The sequence below is a fragment of the Tetrao urogallus genome, assembly GCF_951394365.1.
Source record: "Tetrao urogallus genome assembly, chromosome: 5".
Lineage (NCBI taxonomy): Eukaryota > Metazoa > Chordata > Aves > Galliformes > Phasianidae > Tetrao > Tetrao urogallus.
In genome coordinates this window covers 12,599,552-12,614,413 of record NC_136818.1, presented here as the reverse complement: position 1 = coordinate 12,614,413, position 14,862 = coordinate 12,599,552, and the positions used below count along the sequence as shown (strand labels likewise).

The 14,862-nt window shown below is 35.6% G+C and overlaps 1 protein-coding gene across 9 annotated transcripts in view; it reads right to left on the bottom strand.

Moving 5' to 3' along the window:
- Window positions 1-14,862, bottom strand: part of ADGRL2 (adhesion G protein-coupled receptor L2) — a gene marked incomplete at both ends in the record, with an annotated part of 123,054 nt that overhangs the window by 42,003 nt on the left and 66,189 nt on the right. For 8 of the 9 annotated variants that reach the window (XM_079535360.1, XM_079535361.1, XM_079535362.1 and 5 more), the window contains 2 exons: window positions 1,022-1,822; window positions 7,411-7,520. In XM_079535360.1, the coding sequence (XP_079391486.1) occupies window positions 1,022-1,822; window positions 7,411-7,520 (911 nt within the window). Of the gene's footprint in view, window positions 1-1,021; window positions 1,823-2,762; window positions 2,778-7,410; window positions 7,521-14,862 lie in introns of all 9 variants that reach the window. The other variant, XM_079535359.1, reaches the window with a different exon arrangement.

The following is a 14,862-nucleotide window of genomic DNA, read 5'->3' as shown; positions in this document are numbered from 1 at the left end:
TCTTTTAGTACTGAAAAGCCACAAGAAGGTCTCCTCGGAGGCTTCTTCTCTCCAGGCTGAACAATCCTGGCTCTCTCAACCAATCTCTGTGAGAGAGGTGCTCCACTACATGGTTTATTCTGCTGTGCATACATTAACTGAGCTGAAACAGAACAGTTACTTTCCATGAGAAGAAGACACTTTTACTACTTTCTTAAAGTTTAAAAATTTACTACTGAACATGCTTATCAACACCTTGTCCGTTGATACATACACCTTCTGCTGCTCCAGACCATTTGTTTTGATACTCTCTCCCATAAGTGTTTATTTGTGGCTGTGCCTTTTCACGTCATTCTTAAAAATAGCTGAGACCTAAAGATCTCCATTTTTCTTCCCTCTTCTTGGAGTTAGTGTCTTCTTTTTAGATAACTGTTCTAAATCCAATGGAGCTGAAGCTATAATGAACTTATTGAGAAATCAGCAAAAAAGATGTTGGATAATCTTGCCTAAACTAACATTACTAACCATGAAAATAGGTCTCCAGAAAAGTATTTATGCTTGCTGTTGCAAATTAACCCCATACGTATCCTCTGGGACTTCCCAATAAACACTGCTCTTCAGCTGCTGGCACCAAGAAGTTAAAAGGTCTGCATATGTGGTGTAATCAATTCAGAAGGCAGGTAACAGAACCAAAGGGAACAGGCTTTGAGCTCAGTGTGAATGAACTCAAACTTATTTTATCTATAGAAAGTCAAACTAATGGTATAAAGTAATTCTAAAACATAGAAAAGCTAAACAGTTTTACAAAAAACAAAACAAAACAAAAACACAAGCCAAATAAAATTAAATGAAATAATTCTCTCTCTTTACAAGTACTGTAAATTTTCCTTGCACCAATGTAACACTGCACTGCTCAGCTGTGCAGAGACCAATCCTCTTTGCATTTCTGCTAAAAGCTAAGTCTAAGACTAAAGAGATCTGAAATAGTTGTCCGAATAGATGCACAATGAGAATAAGAAAGTCAGAAAAATCAAACTCTTACCTTGGGCAGGATCAGGTGGGCCAAATTCCAAAGAATATCGGAGAATGAAGTTGTTATTCCACACATAGAGCTGGTTGTCTCTGGGGTTGTAATCCACTGCAGCAATGTACTGGTACTGGTTAGGGAAAGGAATATCCACGTGCTCTCCTCTGCTCAACCTGGTGTTATAGATGTAATCGATGGAGTTCCTGCCCGTCTCGCTCTCATTGTCCTGATACACGGACCGGACAACATACAAGACACCACATATCATAAATGCATTGGATGCTGCCCGTTTGTCGTATGTCGTCTCCCATGTTGCTTCAAAACGTAGGGTGTAGGGGTTCAGCTGGCTAATTACTATCATCCCGTTGTTCTGCTCCGTAGCATAAATTACCCATAAGCCATTTTCATCAACTGCCAAGTCAATGTCAGTCTTTCCTCCCCATCGGTATGGGGAAGTATCGTGGTAATTAGCATAATTGATTATGGCCTCTCCACTCTTAATTCTAGTCCTTAAGTCAAATTTTACTATGTTCCTAGTTCTTTCCTTGTTAAAAAATACAGCGCCATCATATACTACAAATCCAGTACCATCCACTCGATTTGGGAGTTTATACGTTGTCTGCTGGCGTCCATTTTGGAAGTCCTCCAAAGAAGCATATTCTATCAAAGTATCAGTGCGATACGGAGTCCATGGCATGAAGTATATTTTATCTGCAGCCTGAAGAGGATCTTTGCACCAAGCACCTGCTTTTTGTTCAGCTTCATATAAATACGGTGAATCCACAATTGCTTTCAACGTTCCCGGGCAAACAAAAACTAACAGTCACAGAGAGAAGTAAGACAAGAATTATGTCAAATTAAAACTGTCTCATAATCCAAAAAAAGAAAAAAATAAAAGAAAAAAGAAAAAAGTAGGTAAATCATAATGACTGTGTCAGGAAGAAAAAAAATCAATTTAATTGGCACTAGATAATACCGTATGTTATAATTAATGCAATTATCACCCGTTATCATCCACTTTTCTTAAAGTTACCATGTTCTTGCTGTACCAGTTTGGAAAGTGGATGGGAACAGCTTTCACTAGTACAGATCAAGGCTCAATGGCATACACAGACAGCTGAAAATGTAGAGCTACTCTTGCATTTTCATCTTAGACTTTTAGTGAGTACACATTAACGTTCCAGAGCTTTTAACTGGTGTGCAGTAGTGTGCTAGGTCATTTCAGTCCAAAAAAAATCACATCGACTTGTTTAGAACTTTAAGAAGTGGTGAGGCTGAAAAAGGAGGTGCCTCGATTAAAAATAAAGGAACAAAACAAATCATCAGGTATATAGAGAAAGCAATTAGGAGCAGATAAAACAAAACACAACCAAAGCAATGAATGAAACAGACCAGGAAACCCTGTAACCATGGCATGCTATGGAGAGGGTTCTGGAAGCCAGGCAAGATGACACTTTATTAACAAGAATTTACCCAAGGGTGAGAGAAATAGAGGGAAAGAAAGACAAAGAGAAAGGGAGAGAAAAAAGCAAGGGAGTCTTCCCTCCAGCCCAAGTATTTCAGACACTATACCCCGCCACCTACTTTAAGCAGCCAAGTCACTTTATTGCAAACAGTCGACTTCTTTATGAGGTGTACTTATGAGATCCTGCTGATTATCATAATATAAGAGTGTTGTGGGGAGGGGAAGGGAAGAGGTTAACATCCATAAGGCACATAACAAGGAGCTGGGGTTTGGACTGTATACGTTATTTACCTTTTTGCTCCACTTCTATTTTAAGCATCGGAAGAAAAATAAAAAAGTGCAAGGAAAAAAGAAAGAAGATTAACATAAATTGACTATTAATCTAAAGATTAAATTAGTAACAGACGCTAAATATAGGGAGAATAAGAACTGCACTATATTGGATAAAGAGAAACAGACAACAGGAAAACCTAGCAGGAGAGAGATTCTATGGTTACATAAGTGAACATGGATCAATCATTTTTGTAGATTAAGGAGGCAATACAGATATGTTGGCATGTTGTTTCACTTAGTGAACCTGAATAAATAATGAATGACTTTACTAATGCATGCTAGATATACTTTTCTTCTCAAACTCAAAGCATAATGCTATCAAGTTGACTTTTAAGAGTGACACATTAATATATCATATATGTGCTAGTGCACATATACTTATTATATGAATTAGATAAATATAAATCCAAAACACAGTATATGAATTATATAGGTATGTATGCGTGCGTATTGAATTTCCCCCCATATTCCCTCAAATTTTACTTCTTGTAAAGAAAGCAGCTTGCATCCTTTAGCTCTCCTTAGCCCCATTTTATTTGTTTGCCTGTATGTAATCTTGAGAACTTTTGCCACTTCTTTATCTATAACTGCAAAATCACACTAGAAGGAATAAGCAAAAACATCTAGAAAAAGGAAGCAAAAGCACAGTAAGCAAGAAGAGAAGAAAAAAATTAACATTTAGCTCATTCAAATATTCTCCAGCATCATCGATTAAGCCAGAAACAGCAAGCTAGTATGCGAGGACAGTCATACTAAATGTTTGAAACAAATATCCATTCCACCACCACACATGGAAAATATAAATCAAACCCAATTAACAAAGTTACATTACTATAGCAATTTCTCCCCAAGGAAGTTTTATGGAACTTATTACAGGAAGACTTATAGCTGAAGTCCAGATAGTAAATAGCTTTCCAATAATTATTTGCAATAAAATCTATTTCACATACTCAGTAGCCTTTGAAATATGTTCTCCTAGTTTCATAAAATGACCTGAAAAATGACAGATGCACCAATCTGTGTAACAATAACTGCTGATACCAAAGAAGTGTATCAAAACTATTTGCACAGTTATTACATTTTCAGTATTATGGTATTAACCTGAAAAATGTATTTGTATGTTCCATATGAAGTTTTGGATTTTCAGTTTCATTTAACAAAATTAAACATGGTTATTTTGGGAGAATGATATTGACTGAGCTGGCCTAGTGTTCGTTTGGGGAACAATTCCAAAACTCTGTGAGGGGAGTGGGAGGAGGAACATTGTCAAACTGAGCAGTAGTTTTCCTAGCCTTTGTTCATTTGTGCATCTTTAGGTAACAACTGTTTTTCTACATTTTCTAATTCTTCAGTAAACAGAAGATGCATTCTTAAGCAAGTTTCTGAGTTTCACATTCAGTGTTAATGACTTACAGATGATTCCATTTGTGAATTTTCATGTATGAGCTTATTCCTTGCCAAAGAGCAATACTGATACTGTACCTACTTAGAATTAGTAATGGGAGAGTGTGAAAAAGATAGGGATAACTAAAATCGTTACTGGCACATCTTCTCAGAGTGCATTGGTGTACAGCTGTACAGTTTTCAGGGACAGATGGGCTTATTGAAATAAATAAATGCTGCAAAGTCCAATCAATACAGACAGAGAGAGTATAAAGCACTTTAAAACATTTTCTATTGAATTCTTGAGTCCAAAAAAGGCGTAAAATAAAAATGCACAGATGTACAAAATGGTACTTTTGATGTACTTCTTAATGAAAGGGCAGACTTCTGTTACTCAGTCAGTGTCAATATACACTGTGAAGCAGAACTGAGAGAAATGTCAAGTATGATACTCTCAATTTCTTTGTAATTTAATCAATAGCACTCTTATTTTAAGACAAAGCAATGCCTATCAAATTTGTCTAGAATTTTAGTTTTGTTGGAGATCCAACTGAGTATTTCAATAGATTTTTTTTCAGCTAAACAGGATTAGAAAAACACTACTGAACAGTTCTACATTACAAGATGCAAAAAAGTAAGCTTTTCATTAAGTACATTCTTATGAGGACAATGAATACTGAGCCCAGAGAAAGCTCAGTCAATATGCATGGATAGCAAAGCAGCTATATATTTCTGAAGGCCAGAAAGACATAAGAGTTGCTCATAAACTGCATTTTGTACAAGGGTGACACCAACTCCAACATGTAAGAGCTCTCAACTTTTATCACAAAAGTAACAACTGCTAGTTGTAATCTCTCATGAGCTGAAAGTTATCAACATAGCATATTTTGTGTGTTAATTGAAGGTAAAATCAGATAAAGTAAAAATCAGAACTGAACTTTGGTTAGAAGCGTTGTGATGACTAAACACCTCTCTTCCTAGACCCACAAAAGCCTATCCCATCTTCTTTGCAAACCTAATGATTTCAGTCATTCCATATGTTTAGAAGGGCAGCCCTGGAACAAGTAAGGGAAAAAAAAATATCAGACTTGATAATGGATGTTGATCAAGACTTGCAAGAATATCAGGACAAGCTTTGTGGGACATGGAAAAAAGATGGTCAATAATCAAAACGGCAGCACTACAAGGCTTAAAATTAAACTTCAAAACTGATTCTAATAGCTGTCAACCTTTTTTGATGCTTGTAACAACACTTGACTCCTCTTACAATTCTGGAATTAAAGGTGTAGTGTCATCACTGTACATGGTGCAGTTAACAAACTCCAAATCTCGGACTTGGAAAGACAAGAAGTATCCAGAATCCTGAGTTATGATAGACATAGAATTACAGAATTCAAGGGGCAGGCCAATGCAATTGACAGTAAACAAAAATAAACATTTTAAAAGCAGAATAGCTACATGTTAGAGTACAGGGTAGGCCGCGCTATACTTCTGAAAACTGGAAAAGAAAAGATTCCTGTAGATAGCAATACCCAATTGGTAGAATATATCCACAGTTCTCTTCCTAAAACAGCATAAAAAATTGTTTGAACATTATTTGCATTATAGCTTTTCTCTATGAACTAGCCTACTGGAACTGGAAACGTGATCTCTTGTCATATGACTGACCCCATCGTTTGGAAACAGTTGCACTGCCCTCTTTCTGAGAATTTGGAAATGAGAATAGAGCTAAAGTAAAAGCGATCTTTGTGGAACAAAATTTTGGTTAGATTGGGGTAAGACATCGCTCTTTAAAAGTGGCACAAGAAGAACAGGCATAACAAGCCAACAATACTACACACAGGAGGAATGATATTTGGGATCACTGTATGCAGTAGGCTTCCAATCCTACAAATGGTACAGAAAAAAAATCAGCAAGCATCCATTTCACAATGACACAGCAGAAATGAAGAGAAAACAGATGATCTGTGTTTGGCCTTTAACAACAGTGAATGATCAATGTGGTGAAGCAATACAGAACAGTATTTCAGTTTAAAACAACTTAATTTAAAAACTGAGCAGTAAACACTATGGACAGTTTTGACATAGCTTTGCTTATGCCAGAACTCATTTCCTTCCTTTTTGGATGTATACTGTCACCACAGTGTTTCTGCATCTCAGAGTTGGCCTGTTTCCTGTACCAACAGAAAATGTGACTTTGGTTAAGGATTACTGCAGATCAAGAGATTCACACTTAATAATAACTTAAGGGAATGATCAGTGCACTGCTCAAATTCCATTGCAAGCACAGCTATTTCTCTGTGGAGTTACAGGATGAGAGATTAGTCACTGCAAAGAATGACCTTACAAGAAAGCAAAACCAGTTAAAAGTGTTGAATCTGCAGAAATTTTATACACGTGAATACATGTCAATGAAAAAAAAAACCAAAAAAATATTAATTATTACAAGAAAATAAGAAGCATGTCTAAAACTAGTGAATTCTGGCATTAGAAAGAATGTTGTACAAAACTGCTGAAATAGCTATTACTTTACATTTTTTTTATCTCAACGTTTTCAGTATTTACTTTTTTCTGTTAATGGTTCTGTTCTGACATCTGATTTGAAGACACAATTCACATTTCTTGCTTTACATTAAAAGTGAACAACTCTTCTTGCTCCTTTTCCCACTGTTTTCAAGAAATGTGGTTTAGTTACTTAGTGATGAATTATTCACTATGAATCACAAATCATAGTGAGTTCACTTAACGAATGTGCCCCTAAAGCACAGTCTTCTTACAACACCTCCTGAGCAGGAGTGTTAGTGCTGGGTTTTGCTGTGCACCCAAATTCACTATGATAGCCTTTCAAGTAGATCATGATTAAAATTGAAGTCAATTTCTTCTTTAGAAGCCTGTGAGCCAAGCCAATTTGTCAGCAACTGGTATTGGGCAAAAGTACAAATTTCTATCTGGCCTATTGAATAGCTAATTTGAGTTTGTTTTCTGGAAAAACAGTAGCCTTAAAAGCCAAACACTTAAGAACATAGACAGACACTTGGCCAGCATTGCACCATGGCTTCCTTCCACACTTCGTGAAGCTAATTGGAGGCCCTAGTCTGTAAGTGCTCTGCATGCATAATGGATCCGTGGGCCATAAACATATGCTTCATTTCCATGGAACAGCACTCCAGCTTTAATTGTGAGGGCCAGGGGAAGTGAATAAGAATAAAAAGATTATACTTACTGTAAGGAACGCATTCATATTGAACTTCTAGATACTTGTATGTTCCAGGACAAGGATCAGGAAACACATCTGACCCAGTAACTACTATACACTGTGTTCGGTTGTTGCACCTGTAATGGGAAAAGAAAGCAGGCTAATTAATTTAAGATTACATTTAATTTGCAAGTTCATCCTAAAGTGCTATGTACAGCACTAACTTTCTTCACACTTGGGCAGTTCAATCCATAAGACAACAAAGTTAATTAATACTAGATCAGTCAAAGACCATAAACGAGGCTTCAAGACAATACTTCAGTTCAGGCTTAACACTCTTAAATTTGGGTATCATTGGTATCTCAAATATCACTCATTTCAAGTAGCCAGCATAGCTGCCCCAAACATATACTGACTTGACACTACTACTCAGTAAAGTCAAAGCAAAATACAAAGTTGATATACAACTTAAAAAAAAAAAAAGAAGAAGTGTAAATGTGAATAAAGTACATTCACACAAAGGACCAATTCCTTTAATCTCTCCAGATACACATTTGAATGGCTTTATTTCTCAGAGAAATGTTTGTTGCGATTGAAGGTAACCATGATTTTGGTTGGAAGAGTTATTGCAGACAAAGAACATAAGTATTTCAATTTTAATTATTTTAACAGCAATTGGTGTTCTTTATGCTTCCCCTGTTAAGTTACAGGAAGAAGTAAAGAATGACCATCTGAGGAAATTAGAAAAAAATTTAAGAAGAACTGCAAGAAAATTAATTACAAAGTATTGTAGAGGAGACAAAATACTGAAATATAAATGATTTGTTGAACAATAGAAGCCAACACATTTTGATGCAAAGAACAAATTCATTGCAGTGCCTCCAGCCATAATAATTTTATGAGTTTAATGGTTTTTAAAGTGCTTTTTTTTTTTGTTTTTTTTTTTTTGTTTTTTGTTTTTTGTTTTTTGTTTTGTTTAGTGTCTTTTTTTTTTTTTTTTTTTTTAAATAATTATCTGTGACTTCCAGGCCAAATATAAGATTAGAATTTTAAATGAAAAAAACTATCACCTAACTCTGAAGAGATGGTCAGAAAGAAATATAGAAAAAAACAGAAGTATTACAATGGAAAAGAGAAGAAAAGGGAGTTTGGCTGATCTTCTCAGGGGTTACTTTTGTTTGTTAGCAAACTGAATAAGAGAGGTCTGAACTTAAGTAATAACCTAGCCTTTGACTCCAGCTGTACATCAGCTTCTCTATTGCCTACTACTTCCCACACTCCCTGAATAACAAATCTCAAGCCATAATAATTTTATGAGTTTAATGGTTTTTAAAGTGCTTTTTTTTTTTGTTTTTTTTTTTTTGTTTTTTGTTTTTTGTTTTTTGTTTTGTTTAGTGTCTTTTTTTTTTTTTTTTTTTTAAATAATTATCTGTGACTTCCAGGCCAAATATAAGATTAGAATTTTAAATGAAAAAAACTATCACCTAACTCTGAAGAGATGGTCAGAAAGAAATATAGAAAAAAACAGAAGTATTACAATGGAAAAGAGAAGAAAAGGGAGTTTGGCTGATCTTCTCAGGGGTTACTTTTGTTTGTTAGCAAACTGAATAAGAGAGGTCTGAACTTAAGTAATAACCTAGCCTTTGACTCCAGCTGTACATCAGCTTCTCTATTGCCTACTACTTCCCACACTCCCTGAATAACAAATCTCAAGCTAAAATAATCTATCTTGCACCAACAGCTTTCTCCAGCTGTATTTTGCCGACAGGTATAAGAGTGATTCTTGCTATCTCATGAGAAGTAGAACAAGCCCATTTGAAGAACTCAGATACAAACAATGTTCCTATTTACCTTCTAATCAAGCTAGCAGTGAACAGGTTCAAACAAACTGAGACTCCTGCAGAGTAAACTCAGGAGCAAAATCTTTTCTGACTTTATTAGATTACTTGTCTTTTTTCTGTTTTTTTTTTTTCTGTTTTTTTTTTTTTTTTTAAATCTATTTATTTTGTCTTGTGATGCTCATAATTTCAAAACTGATTGCAAATAACCCACACAAGCCAAGATAGGCAGGCAGGTAGATGGTGAGGAGCTCACTTTGTGGCCATCACTTGTCAGTCAGCCCAGTACTGTGCCACTCAGGCTGCCAACATCACTCACTGCAACAGCCCACACAGTGTACTAGGGTTTGGAGAAAGCAGGATGCACACTGGTTTTCAGAGCCATGTGGAAGTGATGCAGAGTCACTGCACTGCTCTCAGGTGCATGATGTAAGAGGAGGCTGCAGAACTAGGAGGAGGCAACATGATCCTAAACTTCACAGACCTCTTTGGTCTTACCACTCTACCAGGTTTTTAAACCCCACAGCTGAAGTCAGACAAACCAGCACACAAAAAGTAATATTTTGTAATTAATTTCTTTAAATTAAAATGAAGCCATAAGCATTCCTACAAAAATACTCTCTGTAGTGCATCACTCAATGTAATGGCTTCCACAGCTTTGAGCTGTATGAAAATTTCATCTTACACTTGAAAGAGCAGCAATTAAGAAAGAAATATTGATTTATTACAAAATAAAATGGATACACATTGGGAGGAATGATGAAGATCAGTTTCAAACTTGTATCAAAAGGATATATAATGATAATAAATCAGAAGTGCACTATTTTTGTCTTATTACAGTAAGAGCCAGTATCAAATTTCAGGCACTGAATTGCTGACTTTGTAAAAACTATGACTGTTGACTATTTCTATAGGTAAGAATTTATGTATTCTGCATATGGTCACCTCCTGCTCACCTTTGGCCAAAATGAAGGAGATCACAGTTCTGAAATGCAATGATCTATGCCTGCTGCTGAAGTACACAGCAGTACTGCTCAAAGCATCCCCATTTAGAGCAAGAGCAATTATGTGTATAACTGGAAGAATAAAGATTTTACATCCAAATCACTGACCTGTATTTAGGAATAAACTGCTGCTTGCATTTTTAAAAAAATTGTAATCTTTTGGCATAAGATCCTGATTTCCATATGCTTCTAACATTTCAAAGTATCTTGATTAATACATTCACATGTAAAAAAATAAAAAAATAAAAAAATCCACATTCAAGTAACTGTTTGTTACCCAGTTAAGTTGGTCATAAACAACAGCAATTAGAGCAGTTTTCAGTCCCAATTCAAGGGTTCTAGAGAAGAGATGAAGGATATTTGGGCTTTGAAGAGGTAGTTCTGAGACCAGCCATTCAGAGAATTTACAGTATTGTCATTTGTTCTCTGGATACAAAGTAGTCTTCCTTCTTCAAAATTGTTATTTCTTTCCCCCTATAAAACCTGGGACACTAACTTCAGTATTAGTTATTGACCTATGCTTCTGCTGCTGCCTGCAAAGACCATTCTACTAACTGCTAAAGGGCTCAGCTGACATTCTTTATGTCAGATATATTGGCCAAAGGATACTCTATATAAAACAGCATCTTATCTTACAGAGCTACAGAATATCAAGTTACCTTACTACCACTTTAGCAAAGGTTCACAATTTTGGGAAATCTATACATTTAGAAACACTATGTCCAACGAAGACCATACTACACTGCTACAATCTGTGCAACATAATCCCCCGGCAGATTTCTATTTCGTTTTGAACTTTATGAACGTGGCTACTTCATGGTATTCTCCAAAATAAGATCTAACAGAAATAAAATTCCTGGATATTTGAAAAACTGGCCCGGACACCATCAGAAAACAAAAACAAAAAGAAACAAACAAAAGAACAAAAAGACTTGCCAACTAACTTGAAGTCCTTCATGCATTTTAACCAGCGTTATTTTTACTACACAACATTCTGTTCATTCAGTTCATCTAACCAAACTGTTTTACAACTGTTCCTACTGGTACAAACTAGCATTTGTTGTTGCTGGGAATTTAAGAAGTCAAATCACAAACATTTTAATGTTTAAGTGTTTGCAACCTAGTGTTTAAGTGTTCTTTGGTTTTAAGTATCATTTAAGTGTTCTGTAATCTAGTTAACTGCATAGTTTCTTGGCATATTTTAAACTATGCAAATTCACAGATTTTTATGTACAATCTTAAAGTTCATATGATCTGACACTGAAATATCTTCACACTTGAGACATTCACGATATTCACAAAGATTTATGACATCGTGACTTTGTCATTTACGAGGAAATAAAGCAGATCTGCAAAAAACAGCTGATGTAGAAAAAGTAATGCACGGATTAAGTATGAAACCCGACTTAGGGAAAGACTAACAGTAGTGCTGAAAGAATGATGATTCAAGTTCCTGTGCTAACACAGCATGAGTTTTGCAAAGGAGAATGTAGGAAACATCACTGTTCATGTGAATGCAAGGAGTAACTGAGTACTCTTAACAGTCATTTCTTCGGTATTTTAGTATGAACGAAGAAAGGTTACATTTTCATAATGCAGATGCATCGCTTAGAGTAATCTAAAAATCAAATGGAGTGTTTAATTAACAGTTACAGTACAGTGTCTGAACTCCTTTCACCTCAGGATGAAAGACTGCAAACGAGGAATGGCCCTTTCACACTTCAAATGACTACAGAAAAAAAAGAAGTAAACTAGTTCCAGCAGTGCTGTTAGCCTGCATCTTCCCCTCACTGTGTAGCCAAGCCCCTTCTTGCTGAGCTCTAAGGACAGCTGTACTTCCCACAATAATTTGTTTGCATTTCAACTGTAATGTTGATTTGTACAATTCCCAACAAATTGCTTTTGCTCTTTTTTTATTATCTTATGCTCGTTATTGTGCTTTATCATTTGTAATGTATGGAGATGAGATTCTATGTGCAATCTATTGTGTGAGGTGTTTTAATCAATAATCTTGTTCTGCTGATTAAGCAGGGGCTTCTGTTTTGGCAAGATAACATTAGTTTCCCCTGTCATGCTCCAAAAGCTATTGGGAATCTTCAGCAGATCATTAGATATGCTACAATAAAGCTTTGGTACATTCTCTTTTCTTTCTTAAATTACTTCTTCACTGTCCTATCATTCTCCGTCACCGCTGGCATTGCATTATTATTATAGCTCCCCTGAAACTTGCACTAGAGCTATGTCTCCAGGCCACAGGATGCCATTTTCAATTGAAGCTTCTGCTTGAAAATATAAATTAAGAAAATTTCATTATCTCCTGCCAAGGGCCATTATTCACCACTGTTCTAAGGAAGATTAAAAATGCAAAGTCTATGGACTTGAACAAATACTCCAGCATTAAAATGAAAAACCCAGTGCATCGTGACTGGACCAGAAAGTGAAATACTAGAATCCAAGAAGCAGATTTTTGAGATTTCAGCATGAGATGGGCCAAAGGGAGGCATGAGATCATCTTCATGGGTAGGTTCCATATGCCACATAAGATACATACAGTTCCTCTCTAAGCGGTTCTTGCAGTTCCGCAAGACATGTACAAAATAATGTTCACATCACAATTTACCCTTCAAATGCTTCTGTTTTATATACATAACTTTGGCAAAGATAGAAGAAAAATCACTGCTAGTTTGAATAGAGTACAGGTTAATGTTTAACATCCACAGACAGACTGTCCAGTTGCACCTTTCTGTGAATGCAGTGTTTCTTTAGGCAAGGTAAAAAATGGCAAATACAGGAAAGTCATGCATACTTCACTTTAAAAAGCTAAAAAAATAAAGATAGTCTAGAGCCCTATTTTAATAGATGAAATTAATTTTTTACAAAATTCTTAATATATTAGAACATCCACTTGGGTATGTTTTGGAATGTTTAAGTCAGATCTGAAGGTATTTCTCTTTCAGCATATTGATTAAATACTTAAAAGCTAGCACAACGGCATGTTCTTGCGTATTGCCTGCAGCAACCTGCTCAGACACCACTTGCAGCACGTAAACTCTGAGTTACAGCATCACGTACTCCATATGGTCTTCTTGTTCCTTATTCACCCTGTGTGAGTTGTAGTCTGAGTAAAAAGAGATAGGAATGTGGGATGAATTTGTTTCGTGTATTGACTTTTAATGACAGCATATTTTAAATGGAAAAATTCCTGAACCTCTTTACCCAGAATAAATGGCCATCTTTACATATGTATTCCTAACAGTCTACAACTGCTGTGTGAGATGTGCTTCTGCTTGCATATGCATATTCACTAGACCTCAACTTCTGTTATTAAACTCTAAGTTACATATGTATGAAGATGTCAAATATTACTTAAATGTAATGTTTTATTAATTTTATCTTAGAAAGCTTGTACAAAACCTACATATCAAATAGCCAGAGAACAGTGATTTTATGTTAGGAATGTTACACATACATGCTTGCACACATACATGTAACAGTAGATGAAACTACTTAAAACAACGCATTTAAATTCTGAGCTTCAAATTCATCTCACAAGAAATACATTACTACAAACCAGAAATGAAAGCTAATTATTTAGCAACTAGACCTAACCAAAGCCTGAAAAAAAAACAAAAAAGAGCTGCTAAAAAGCCTCCCCTTCACACGGCCACTATAAAGCCCTGACTTACAGCAGACTTGGCCAACCAGCACCCATAGCTCCAAAGCAACTACTGCAGCACAAGTGCAACCCTACACAGTCAGGAAGAGTAAACACAGGCCTTTGTAGGGAGTCAAGACGAATGTGATGGATATGAACTTGCAGCTGGCTTTAAAACAAACAAACAAACAGGATGCCACAGTAGCAGTTTACTTATGCTTGTGTAAGATTTGTAAAAATTATTTTCAAGTTAGAATTTCTGAAACGATTACAGGGAAATGAACATGCTAAAGATAATAAGTACTACTTAGCTTGAAGTGAAAACAGATTTAGCAGGCTGTAGTAGTACTTTTCATAATTCAAGAATAAAATGAGAGATGCAGAAGCACGTACAAAGGCAGAATTTGGCCATAAGAACTGTGCTTCAACACTGGAAATCTTCCTGTGACCATGAAAGCAGTAAGGTATCAGTATGAAAAATTCACAAGGGATTTCCTATGCACTTGGAAACATGATCACTAAAGCAACGACCCTGGTGAGTTCAGATAAAATATAGCTGGGAGAAAAAAGAAGCTTAACAAAATTGTTTTTTGTTTTCTTTTTAAATCAAAATACTGATGATTTGTTGAATCTTTGTAATTTCTGAGTAAACATATTATTAAGAAGCTAAATAGTGTACACTTATTACTGTACAAGAATGTGCACCATAGTTTTCATTTACCCAATAAATATACAATAACATGAAATCTTGTTCTCTTTTTACAATGTAATCTTGTGGGAATCTAAGGGTACGTGTTAAGGATGAAAACTTGAAGTAGACAATAAAATGCAGCAGAAAAGACCAACTCCCACAGGCCTTTCTTAGGGCTACCCAATCTGATTCACTATCAATGAACATGTATCAGAACTGTATGACAAAGTAATTTAACTGAGTGTTTGTTTCTTGCTTTCAACCTCTTCTTACAATTTTAATGCGTTTTGT